The sequence below is a fragment of the Benincasa hispida genome, chromosome 8 (assembly GCF_009727055.1).
Source record: "Benincasa hispida cultivar B227 chromosome 8, ASM972705v1, whole genome shotgun sequence".
Classification (NCBI taxonomy): domain Eukaryota; kingdom Viridiplantae; phylum Streptophyta; class Magnoliopsida; order Cucurbitales; family Cucurbitaceae; genus Benincasa; species Benincasa hispida.
The window spans coordinates 58,069,814-58,083,952 of NC_052356.1; the positions used below are offsets into that span (position 1 = coordinate 58,069,814).

The 14,139-nt window shown below is 30.8% G+C and overlaps 1 protein-coding gene and 1 pseudogene across 1 annotated transcript; both read left to right on the forward strand.

Annotated features, from left to right (window-relative positions):
* The first annotated feature begins 4,948 nt into the window (after positions 1-4,948).
* On the forward strand, positions 4,949-8,818 carry LOC120082851 (tyrosine decarboxylase-like). The gene is made up of 2 exons (XM_039038189.1): positions 4,949-5,715; positions 7,703-8,818. The coding sequence occupies exons 1-2, from the start codon at positions 5,076-5,078 to the stop codon at positions 8,557-8,559; spliced, it is 1,497 nt and encodes a 498-aa protein (XP_038894117.1). The 5' UTR covers positions 4,949-5,075; the 3' UTR covers positions 8,560-8,818.
* A 3,512-nt stretch (positions 8,819-12,330) lies between these two features.
* On the forward strand, positions 12,331-13,705 carry LOC120084157 (annotated as a pseudogene).
* Positions 13,706-14,139: the final 434 nt, after the last annotated feature.

A 14,139-nucleotide genomic window follows, 5' to 3' on the forward strand; every position in this document is an offset into this window, starting at 1 on the left:
TTCTAAGGCAATCTCATAACTTGATTTCAGCAATGATGACCTTGATGACTTCAAAATTTGGGGATGGGAGAGATTTGATCTAATGCATTCAAACTTGTAAAAATCTCTTAATTACTTATAAATTTCCTTCATTTCTCATCCATCCATGTTTTTATATCTCTCCATTACGAGCAACTATTTCTTAATGGGCTAGGAAGTATGAAGTAGCATTCTCATAAGTTTTGTGTATAGTTCCTATCCATTTAGGTAAGTTCTATCTTGTTTGATGTGTGCATAATCAATTTCTTGAATCCATGTGACAAATCGGTTTAAGTGGAAATAGCTAACTGCTTGAGAGAGCAAGTAGTTGTGGAACTCATTAAACAAGAAAAGAAATAGCTTTAAAGATAAAGCTAACTCTCTTTTGTCAAATTAACTTAAGAACGTGTCCTAGATATAGGATAAATGTGGCTTAAAACACTGAGAGGTGAGTTCATCATTATAAAAGTTAAAAGATATGGATAGATATTTATGCATCACTTAAAAGAATGTTAGTGACCTTCTCAACTCTACTTCATCAACTGATTTTCAATCCCTTTTAATGTACGCTGCTTCATTTGTGTTGCATTTCTATCACCATCACCCAATGCATCACCATGACACACTTACCTTGAATGTATCATATCTCCACTACCAATTTCACCGTGTGTGTGTACGTGCGCATGTGTATGCACGTGTGCATGTGTGTGTGCGTGCGTGCGCATGCACGTGCGTGTATGTGTGTGTGTTGTGAATATGTAAATAGATACTTGATGTGTGTGTGTATTGTGAATATGTAAATGGATACTTGATGACAACCCTATTTTTTGTGTATTGTTAACTCATATATTCCATGATATTTAAAGGTTGTTGTAGAGTTGTTGATTATATAAATAGTATTTTTTGTCCACATTAAGTGCAATAGTTACCTGGAGAAAACTATAAAAATATTTTTTTTATTTATTGAGTCCATATCTTAAATGAGTGTTAAGAATTTGGAAAAATTCGTGTCTAGTTTGAAGAGTGGAATAAAAAGTTAAGCAAAAGAAAAAAAAAAAAAAACAATAACAATAACAATAACAAAAAAACCCACAAAAATACGTCTTTTTAGGTTACAAAAAACAACATCAAATATCTATAACTCAATTCAACTAAACTCTTCACTATATTGTTAGGATTTGCCTCTTTTTCTGGATGAAGTATCTTTTCAAAAAGGTAGTTTTAGAACTAAGGGTATAAGAAACTCATCATCATATTGTTAGAATTTTCATCCTTTTATGGATGAGATGTTAAAAAAAATCTGGTTTTGGAATTCTTTGTTATTCATCGAAAAATTAGTTTTGTAATTAATTTGATGAGATATTAGTTATAAAAAAAATCCATCTGGCCATTGTAAATTTTATTATTAACACAACAGGCTACTTTCCATTATCATTTTTACTTTCATGTATTCGTTAGGTTTAGGACATTAATTAGAATTCTCAACTATAAGAGTACCATGCCCATTAAAGCTTAATAAAAGGACCATACATAATTAAATACCAATTGACATAATTGTGTTAGAAATATGTTAAGTAGTTAGGCATATGCAACACTAAAGAGATCAAAGCGTTTTTTTTATTAGCATTTATCTTTGCACCGTCCAACCAATTGTCGATAAAAAAAGCTTTTCTTATTTCATTTTCAAAATATTATTATTATCTTTTTAATGTATGTGATTAGAGTTGGATGCACTTCATTATTGTTCTAGGAAAATAAGAACCGTTGGACGTGAAAAATGCTATAACTAATTTAAGTAAAATAATATTATGGTTGTATGTATTCATGAGAAATAATTATCGTATGCTAGAAAAATTTTATGAATGCTAAGGAAAAGAACACCCAAAAATAAATGTTGTAAGGAAAATTATTGATGTAGTAATTTATGAGGGGGTATAATAATGATAATTTTACATTTTTCTTTTTTGCCTTATATAATTTCACTTCATATATAGTCTCAATCAATGAGATTAAAATATTTATCACAAATTAGGCAACGCATTTAGAAAATTATTGATTCATCACATGAATACTTAAAAGGAACTTTATTGTATGTCTCAATTTGTTTGGTCACATGTCAGCTGTAATAATGTAACTGAATCGAAATTTAAGATACTCGACTATAGGGATGAAAAAGAAAATAAATGCTTTAAAAAAAAAAAATTAACAGGACGAAAAAGAGAGAAGAGAAAATAATAAAGGAGATGAGTTGAATATAAATTTAATCCTAAATTTTCAAGTTATATGAAAGGTTGGTTTTAAATAATCTTATTTATAAATATAACAAAATGTCACTATTTATTAGTGATAGACTATGATAAACATATATAAGTACCAGTGATAGAAATCTATTGCGATCTATCGCTGTTAGATAGTGACATTTTGCTATACTTAAAAATATTTTTCGCAGATTTATCATTTAAAACAATTACCCTTATATTATCAATTTAACTTCAAATCAATAATAGTATGAATTTAATTTCTAAACTTTTTTTTAGAAAATCAATTTAGACTATTTGTTAGTGAAAAAATATATAAAAAGACGAGAAGATGAAAGACCCTGCAATCAATTTGATTAAAAAATTATCAAATCGAGCATAACTCAATTTGTTGTGAGTGTCTAGCCAACTTGTTACACAAGCAAGACTTTATTTTAAACTTGTGTTTCGTGAGCCTAATTGGGCTAATTTTTAGATTGGCCCATCTTGTAAGTCTTAGGTTTTCTTTTATGTGATATGAGGATGACCTGAGGGAAAAAAGAGTGAAAAAGAGGCAGAAAATCGGAGAGAACGACAATAGTTCGATTTTGTAGAGATAACTTTCACAAGTTGTCGATTTCCAGAGTTTGAACCGTTAGATTATGTTGCAATTTTGTCAGCCTGTTTGGGACATATAGAGTTTTGTTTTGATCGGTTGGATCGTTGTTTGAAGCTCTAGTTTGTCCATAATTGCTGCCGAACAGAACCTGTAAAACTGGGTGATTTTCATTTTTTATGTCTCAAATGTTGATCTTTTATGTATGATGTATTGGTGGATAGTAAATCTTTGTATGACTAATTTGAATTCTTTTTCCCTCAATTTTATTAGTAAGAGAAGTTAATAAGAGTGGACTCCTCATAAGTTCCGTGGTTTTTGCTCTTCATATTGAAGAGTCACGTATAATTCGTGTGTGCACTTTACTTTAAGTCTTCCAGAATTTTGTGGTTTATTGATGTCCATTGTTGGTTGATTGCTTGGTGATTATTTGTTGATTTATATGTGGTGTTTTGGAGATTAATTATTTGATTGTTTGTCTTTGGAGGAGATTCTAGTGGGTCGTTGTTATATTGTTTGGTTCCTATCAGTTGATATCAGTGCGGGTTTTAATTTAATCATTGTTATGGAGTCTACTAGTAATGGTGGAGGTAGTTCAATGAGAAAATTGACATCAATAAATTATTCTATCTAAAGACCAATGATGGAGGATTTGTTATATTGCAAAGATTTGTTTGATCCAATTGAAATAACTACAAAAGCAGATGTTACAATTTCAAAACCTACAAAACCAGAGAAAATTGAAGAAAAAGATTGGGGAAAGTTAAAGAGAAAAACTTTGGCGACTATTAGACAATGGGTTGATATTAGCATTTTCAGCCATGTGTCTAAGGAGTCTGATCCATATAAGTTGTGGAAGAAATTAGAAGGCCTTTATGAAAGGAAGACCACACATAACCAAGCTTCTTTAATCAAGCAACTTGTTAATTTAAAATTAAAGAACGGGAAGTCTATTTCTAAGCATTTGAGTGACTTTTAGGATTTTACTAATAAGTTGACTATTATGAAGATTTATTTTGAAGATGAAGTGTGCAGCTTTGTTCTTGTTGAGTTCTTTGTTGGACAGTTGGAAAACCTTGGTTGTAACTATTAGTAACTTTGCTCTAGAAAGTATTTTGTTTTTTGGATGTTATCAAACCTTGGTTGTATTTATGATGTTTCTGGAAATGTTGTATTATCATGTATAGTAAGTTATGTCGTGTGTTAGTCAACCTTTATTTCACAAATTGTAAAAGAAAATGATAGGAAATAGGGAAAACTAAAAATAAGAAAAAAAAAAAAAATAGAAAGCATGAAACAATATGCTCTCCCTATCATGAAAATTACATTGTTTCACCTAAATAGTTGTAACTTTTTGAAGAGAAAAGACAAAGTAAAAAATTATGAAAATTTAAAGACAAAAAACGTGATCGTTCTTTCAAATATACCTTCAATGTTAGATATTGACGATTCATGTCGATAGTCTAAATCATACCCATCTATGAGATATACTATTTCGACCTGAATAGTTGTAGTAAATGATGTGACTTTTTGTTCAAACATATCTCCATTGTTAGGTTGTGGTTTCACATTCATACACGAAAAATCTACCACTTCAATTCAAATATTTGTAGTTGAAAAATGATGTAGCTGTCATTTAAATATATTTCTACTTTAGATCATGATATTTCATATTTTAGGTCTAAATTACACCTGTACATGAAAAAATAACTACTTTATATGTAACCACTTGATTTAAATAGTTGTGATGCAGGACCAAATATGAATTATGAAAAGTTGTAACAGCAAAATGGGAAAGTATAAATTCTCCCCTCATATCTCATTTTAGGAATATTGTACGGTTCTCTCTAAATATTATTTACTTTCTATTTTTTAAAAAATATTAAATTGAAACTTTAGACCACATCATCCATTAAATATGAATATAATAAAACATAGTTAACACAAATTCCACCCTAAATAATTGTTGGTAACGATGTAGGTAGATGTGTAAACTACTTCAAAAAAATCAAAAGCAAATAATTTTTCAATTACATCTGCTTTTTTTTCTTTTTTTTCTTTTTTTTTTTTTTTTTCCTATCAAACGCTCTCTTTCCAACTCCCTCTTATATAATATCAAGCTTTTGAGTAAAATGGACATAAAAAACCACCACATTACAATTTTTTTTCCCAAATCCTTAAACTTTTAGTATTCCATTTTTCAAATGGGAAGTATTAATAACGAAATTGACGACATCAGTTTTCATGTCGTCAACCCATTAGATCCAGAGGAATTCAGAAGTCAAGCACACAAAGTTGTTGATTTCATTGCAGATTATTACAAAAACATCGAACAATTCCCAGTTGTTAGCCAAGTTCATCCTAGTTATCTTCGAAAAACCATTCCCCAACAATCAGCTCCAAATGCTCCTGAATCCTTGGAATCCATTCTTCAAGATGTCAGCCGACATGTCGTTCCAGGTATTACTCATTGGCAGAACCCTAACTTTTTTGCATACTTTCCTGCTAGCAACAGCACTGCAGGTCTTCTAGGAGAAATGCTCAGCACTGGCTTCAATGTCGTCGGTTTTAACTGGCTGTCGTCCCCGGCTGTCACCGAGCTTGAAATGTTGGTGGTTGATTGGTTTGGTGAGATGCTTAATTTACCTAAATCTTTCCTGTTTTCGGGCGGCGGTGGTGGCGGCGGCGTTCTTCAAGGGACTACTTGTGAAGCAATTTTATGCACTTTGGTGGCTGCGAGAGACAAGAAACTTAAAGAGATTGGAAGAGAAAAGTTGAGTAAGCTTGTTGTTTATGGTTCCGATCAAACTCATATGTCCTTACAAAAGGCTGCACATGTCGCAGGTAGGTAAATCTCACAAAGAATCATGCATTTTTTTTTTTTAAATTTTATTTTTCATATTAGTAAAACAAAAATACAATGGTGTAGTTAGTAGAAGGTACATGTAGCTATAGTGAAAAGATATCATTTTGTTTCGGTATCTTATTCTAATGAATTCTCACTTGTGAGATTGAAACATGACGACTCAATAAATGATTATTAATATTAGATACATGATGTTTCATTATAAAAAAAAAGAAAAAAGAAAAAAAGAAAACTGACACGACTGATCTAAATACAAATATAACTTTTATTAAAAAAATGTACTATCATGTATAGATTTCTTGAAATTAATAGTTGGTTTATGTAGGGAATCATTATCTGTTTTTATTATAGATAATCGTTGCTTGTGTTTTTAAAAACTATATTTCTTTTGAAAAATATTTAGATACAACTCATCGTGTTCTCCCAACACCAATGTTACAAAAACCTGATTGAATAGACCAGTCGATTGATAAGCAATAGACAGCCACCAAAAATTAAAGTTATATGGATCAAAATGGTCACTTTTAGAAGTACAAGGATCAAAATTGACTTTTTAAATGTATAAAACAATTCATTGGTAGTATAGAAACTAGGTCGAACATTTTAAAGGTACAAAAAACGAAATGATTTAGGGAACATATGACACATAGGTTTGACTTGAGTTGTTAATTATTGTTTGAGATTTCAAATTATTTGTGGAGTTAAATTGTTTGCGTTTGGGTTGCAAATTTAAGTTTAATTGAGTTGAAACATTTATGTTTGGGGTGGTAAGTTGAGTTGAATTGAGTAAAAAAGTTTGTATTTGGTATGTAGAGTTGAGTTGACTTGAATTGGGGTTTCTAGTGCAGTTTCTCTAAACGAATTTGATTTTGTCCTGAATTTTTTTTTCATGCTATTTTTTTTTTAATTTTCAACTATACACTTTCTAAAATTTTTAACAGTAAAAAATGTTAATTTTTTCCCCTTCTTAAAACATAACAAATTCCTACAAAGTATTTATATACTAAACACAAATTTTGATTTCAATTCTTGAACACTCAGTTACATAACATATTTTTTCCCATTCTTAACTACCAAACATATTCCAAATGAATGAAAACTTTTCACAACTACTTTGCATTAATCATGAACACTGGAGAAACTTAAAGTTGAACAACCACATATCTAGTAGATCTAAAATAAATAACAAAAAGGGAACATAAAAATAGCCTATGAGTAGCAAATTAAATGAACTAGCTAGAGAAAAGAGAGATCTCAATAGATAGGAAAAAAAATCTAAAAAAACAACTTAGATGAGTAAGAGAGAAGATGGAATCTGAGAAAAAGAAAGTAGTTAGAATGAAGGAGAAAACAAACCAGATGAGTGAAAGAAGAGAGAAGATGAGCGAGATAAGGGAACGTGAAAGGAGTAATATCAACAGACACATGAAAGAGAGAAAAACCAGAGTTGAAAATTTGTGAGAGAGAATAAATGAGGGGAATTGAGAAATCAAAAGATTTTTTGGATGAGAAAACGGTGGATTATTAAACCATTGTTTTCTATTACTAGCGAGCTAAATTCGGTGTGTTTTTTTTTTCCATCCAACCTAACTCAAGTTAGGGGACCAAAAGCTGTCTTAAAAGTTCAAATTTGAGAAAATTAAAATAGTATTTGGACAATAAATTGATTTTATTGAGGTAATATGAAAATAATTTCATGCTACCCAGCTAGATACTTGAGCTTTTCCAAATTACAAGAAATGTGGTGTCTAATTTTTCAATAAGTGGCATCCACTTATTTATTAAGTCTAGTAGAAATAAACAAACGAAAGTTGGGCACATATAAAGGTGTATATATAAGATATTATACAACTAACTCATTTAAGCCATTACTTATATCATCAAAAAAAAAAGGGCAGATGTTCGAATATATTAAGTTGTTGTACTAAATAAGTATATATTGAGTAGTTCACATTTGTTATACAGGTTTTTCTGAAGAAAATTTTCGAGTTATTAAGACAACAAAATCAGAGTCATTTAGGCTATCTCCAAACTCTCTAAAAATGGCAATTCAATCTGACATAAAAAAAGGGTTTGTCCCATTATACCTCTGTGCAACCATTGGAACAACTTCCACCAATGCCGTGGACCCGCTTGACCCACTATGTGATATAGCACAACAAAATGGAATTTGGGTTCACGTCGACGCTGCATATGCCGGAAGCGCATGCATTTGTCCAGAGTTTCGACATTTCATAAACGGCATCGAGAAGGCAAATTCATTCAGCTTGAATGCCCATAAGTGGTTCTTCTCGGCACCGGATTGTTGCTGTTTGTGGTTGAAGGATCCGTCAACATTGAGAAATTCTCTCTCAGTGAACCCTCTGTATTTAAGAAATAAAGCAACAGATTTAGGCGAAGTGGTGGACTATAAAGATTGGCAGATTACACTCAGCAAAAGATTTCGAGCAATAAAATTATGGGTTGTGATGAAAAGCTATGGAGTAGCTAATTTGAGGAATCTTTTGAGAAGCCATGTGAAAATGGCCAAGCTTTTTGAGGAGCTCGTGGGGAGGGATGAGAGGTTTGAGGTTGTGGTTCCGAGGAATTTTGGGTTAGTTTGTTTCCGATTGTCGTTTAATGAAGTTGACAAGTCGAATACAATGAACTTGAAATTGTTGGAGGGGATTAACAAGTCGGGAAGAGTTTACATGACACATGCTATTGTTGAAGATATGTATGTGATTCGATTTGCCGTTGGTGGGTCCATGACGGAGGAACGACATGTCATCATGGCATGGAAGCTCGTGCAAGAACTGGTAAAGAAGGTCTTAGAGGGGTGATACTTGAGTGCATCCCATGATGCACCTATCTCTTTGCTTTCCTCTCCCATCACTGACACTAAAAAATAATTAAAATATTTCAATAATAAATAAGAATAATTTACCACATGTCATATTATGATATGCCACTTTGATGGGATACACAAGTATTTTTTGTCCAAAAAAGGTTTAAACTTATTTTTACGAGAAACACATTGAATAAATAAGGTAAGGGAATTGGTAAAACTCTTTATTCAAAAAAATGTGGTGAAGATTGGAACCATAACCTCTAAAAGAAATAATGTTTTCAACCTTTCAACTATACTGTTATTTACTATGACAATAAAGTAAGGATTTTTTATTGCCTATCAAAAGCAATAATGTTAATTGTTTGAAATAGAATGGAAACTATTAGCTTTAATCTCCTGTATGTAAATGTCATGATGAGAAAAAAATAATATACCATTTAAGTTGTGATATTTCATTTTGTTTTATCCAATAGCAAGCAAATTTTTTCGATAAATTTTGATAAACACGATTATGAAAATCACGACCATAAATTAAATAGCTTCATATTTTACTGAAGTAATTAAGAAATAGAACAAACTCGAATGATATGTTTTTTTACCTTATCGATTGATATGTATGACGTAGATTTATTGGATTTTCTTTACTTTTCTTATAACATTCTTGAAGATTTTCTCAAATCGAATACTCTCTATGTATTGACAAAAAATCTTATGCTCCTCACTGTTGATGTTGTTATCTAAACTCATGTAGACTAGGTTGTTGGTCTAATTCTCGTTAAATAAATAAATAAATAAAATCAATCTCAAAATCATAAAAATGTAATAAAAAATCAAACTAATAATAATAAGATAATAGAAAGACATATGTATGTGATTGATTTGTGTGCAAAAGTAATAATAATAATGTAATTTTACTTTAAAAACGGTTGGTAAGGTATCGAAGATACTAAAAATTTATCCAATATTTTGAAATAGAACAAGCATATAATCAACAATATATCAAAATTTAAATTTCAATATCACAAAAATATTTTTTATGCTTGAAAATGTATCTACTAATCAACAACAAAAATATGCAATATAAAGTAAATGATATGCTTGTATAACTTAACTTTTTAGTTTAATTGAATTGACATCTGTATGTACTAATATCAAGAGATACATGGTTTAAATTTTCCAATCTCCAACTTGTATTAAAAAAATTTTAAAACATAAAAATCTAATAAAAGATCAGATAAAAGAGATAAATAAAAATAATATAGAAATTTTTCTTTAACAAAAAAAGAAAAATAGTAAATGTATCCGAGAAAGTCTAAAAAATATTTAAAGTTGAAAGAGAACAAATTTTTATTTAAAAAACTATTAATCAACCCGATCAAATGAATATTTCTTTGTTGAAATGAACTCTTTTTCAAAGAGAATTTGTGATGCATCTATATTTATGCATCTTATCATCATCAAATACTTAAAAACGAATTAAAATATTTAAAAAAAAATAAGTAAGAAGAATATGTCATATGAGAAATTATATGTTTAAATAATTTGATGGGATCGAAAACATAAAGATCAATGATCTTTATAATATATCTAAGTATTTTTCCTTTTCAAATGTCGAGGACTAAAAATGTTTCTTCCTTTTTAAATCTTAAGAACAAGTAGCTAAACATTAATTTTAAACTTAAAAGGACCATTATTATTAACCATAATAATGATATGTCGTTAATGATGGTAATATTGTAAACCGAATTAGAATATAACAACAATAATTTATTATTATCAATAATATTAATATAATTATTATCAATAAGAATAATAACAAGAAAACTATTTATTATTATTGAATTAATGATGATAATTTTAATTATTTTATCTGAAAGCAAAAAGCTTGTGGGAGGTTACTCAAGGTAAGGCCCAAAGTCCACGAGTGGATCCAAGTCCAAAAGAGCATAGGGGAGAATGTGTCCCAATAGGGAGATGTCAATACCTTAGAGTTTGGACCAACCAACTTAGTCAGTGAATATGTACCAATCGAGAACTAAACAAACCAAGGCTGGACTAACACTTTGCAACCTTGAAAACTTGAAACGTCCCTGACACTCCTGCGATCACACTTACTATAGTTGTGTATTAGAAGACAGACTTACAAAGAGCCTCATTCGACCACGGTCCACTCCAAAGCGAGAAAATAAGTAATCTCCAATGGACAGACTCGACCTTATTTCTTTTTATGCTTAGGTTAAATTAGTCACTCCTTATACCTAACTTAAGTATCAGAGTGCAGTAGGCTCAATACCACAATGGTGTAATGATCTCTTAGGTAGGTCAATTTGAAAGATATCAAGACCATGCCAGAGGGAAGTTGGATCAAAGTTTAAGGCCACCAAACATCTGCAACAAGGCTCAATGCAAACGAGATTCAAATACCAACTGAGTTAGTTAATGGCTATTATAATATACCTCTGTACAAATTAAAGTAAAAAGATTAAATTAAGCTTGACTAATAATAAATGTCGGGGTTATATGATATAGATAATAAGAAATTATAAAAAATGATGCTTTGATCCCTATATATTGTTTTACATTTATTAAATTGCAATTACAAATATGTTTTTGTATGTAGCAAGAAAAGTATATAATATGACACTTGTTTCAATTAAGTTTTAGCTAACTTAGTTTTTATGGCGGAATTATTTTTGACATTTTGAAAAGCCATCCAATTCCAAATACGATATCAAATTGATATTTCAAAATGTGAAATATTTTCTTTTAGAACATATTTTAAAACTCAACCATAATACTTCTTATATTATAAATTGAAAAATTAATCTCAATGAGACACCATGTAATACTTTTTATTCTATAAATCTATCAATCTGACACGTGTCAAAATCCTTGTCAATATTTTGTAGTACATATTAACATTTTACGAGATATTATTAGAATATACGTTATGTTATTTCATAAGCAATGAATTTGGGTAGATTTGTCGATTCTCACATTTCAACATATCAATCAACTCAATGTATCTATAGAGAACATGCTATTTTTCCTTTCTTTAAAAAACAAGTTCGATATCTTCATCTAGTGATGTTCAAATAATCTGACAACTGAAACAATTCGGACTATCTAATCCAAAATGTAAGGGTTGGGTTGAGTGAATTTTGTTCTTGAGTTGAGTTGGGTTGAATTTTTCTATCTTTATTGGGTTGGAGATGGCTAAAAAAAAAATTTGGATTGACCCAATCCAACCCAAATTATATATATATTCCTCTTTGTTTAAAGTTTGATTACTATGTATTGATTAATTTGTGAATTTTTAATCCAATAAGATTTCATTCTTAAACAAAAAACTGTTTATTTATTTATTTCTTCTATTCCATGACCGGAACAGGAGGGGATACATTCTTTTAAAATTGTTATGATATTTGTCTTTGTTTAAAGTTTGCAATAAATATCATAGATATTTAGTATTTAGCATTTAAATTTTATGAGAGTTTAGTTATTAGTCATATATTGTATAATAAATTTACACATTTTTCATTAAAAATAAAAAATAAATTATAATTCGACAACCCAATCCAATCAAACCTGAATTTTAAGGGTTGGGTTGGATTGGGTTGGATTGGGTTGGAAACTTTATTTTGGTCATTTGGATTGCCAATCCAACTAACCCGACTTTTTGAGTTGGTCCAAAAAACACCCTCAATTCATATGCATTCCTCTCCATCTTTCAAGACATCGTATTTATGATTGGACCATTGTAATGGCAGGTACACATTATTGGATATAGGGAGTAACATTCAATTCTTTAAGATATTTTTAACTATACTTTTATATTTTCAGATCTTTCTCATTCAAATGTGATTACCGCTCATTCATGTATTCCCATGAACTCACACATTACACTTACTTATCTTAAAAAACTCTTGCCTCAATCTACTCCCAACGCTCCCGAACCCTTGGAATTCATCGTTCAAGATGTCAGCTGACATGTCGTTTTAGGTCTCATTCACTGGCAAAAGCCCTAATTTCTTTGCTTAGTTCCCTCTTGGCACCAGCATCGCCAGTCTTCTCAGAGAAATGGCCGCTATTGGCTTCAATGTCGTCGGTTTTAAATAGCTCTCTTCACCAGCGGCTATTGAGCTGGAAATGTTGGTGGTTGATTGGTTTGGTGAGATGCTTAAGCTTTCCAAAATCTTTCATGTTTTCGACGGTGGTGATGGTGTTCTTCAGGGGACTACTTGTGAGGCAATTTTGTGAACGTTGGTGGCTGCAAGGGACCAAAAGCTTGAACAGATTGGAAGAGATAAGTTGAGTAAGCTTGTTGTTTATGGGTATGACCAAACTCATATGTCCATACAAAAGGTAGCATTTGTGGCAGCTTCGTAAACTATGCATATTTAACCAAATTATCTATATAATCTCTTCTTACTTCCTTTTAAAAACATTTTTAAATTTTTGCTAAAGCTAACTACATAAAAGGTCGATATATACGATATTATATGTCTAACTCATTGAGACATTAATTATATCGGTAACAAAATTTTAAAAGTTGGAATTTATAATGTCTGTTAGATTAAAAAAATATTTTATATATTGAATATCATTCATATTTTTGTCACAGATTAAAGAAATTTTTCGAGTTATTAAGACAACAAAAGTAGAGTCATTCGGGTTGTCTCCAAACTCTCTAAAAATGGTAATTTAATTTGACATTGAAAAAGGCTTTGCCCACTATACCTATATGCAGTCATTGGAACAAGTTCCATCAATGTCGTGGACCCACTTGACTCACTTTGAATTGTAGCACAACAAAATAACATTTGGAACACATACCTATACATTGGAAGCGCGCGACTGTATTTGCCCGAAGTTCTGACAGTTCATCAACAGTCTCGAGAAGCCAAATTCGTTCAACTTGAACACCCACAAGTAGTTGTTCTTCTTGACACCAAATTATTGTTTTTTCTGGTTGAATGATCCATCGTATTTGAGAAACAGAACAACAGATTCATGCGAAGTGGTGGACTACAAAGACTAGCAAATTACGTCAGCATATAAGGTTTCGAGCAAAGAAATTATGGATTGTGATAAAGAGCTATGGAGTGGCTAATTTTAGGACACTCACAAATAAATAACGAACAAAGCCATGTGAGGGACTATTGTTGGGCTCACTATACTGATTACTATCTCAGACCCAATGTTTTGATGAACTACAAGAAGACAGGAGCCCACGAATATTTGAAGGTTGAAGTAACTCAAGTTGGTTAGGTGAAACAAAAGGAGGGGAATTACCCACGTAGTTAGCTTGAAGATTAAACATGTCGTAGGTGATTTTTTTTTAAAATGAGATGTCAATCTGAATTTGATGATGCCAGAAGTAAAAATCACTCTCTAAGGTTTCTCTCTCTCTCTCTCTCTAGCTTACTCAGACGAAATTTGAGTTCTATGAGATTTCCAATGGCGATATGCTTTTGCATATAGGGAAAGAAGATGAAACGGAAGAAGAAGGACACAAGCATGTAAAGTGGTTCGAATAAAAATGAGCCTACATCCACAGGAAGGTCAAATT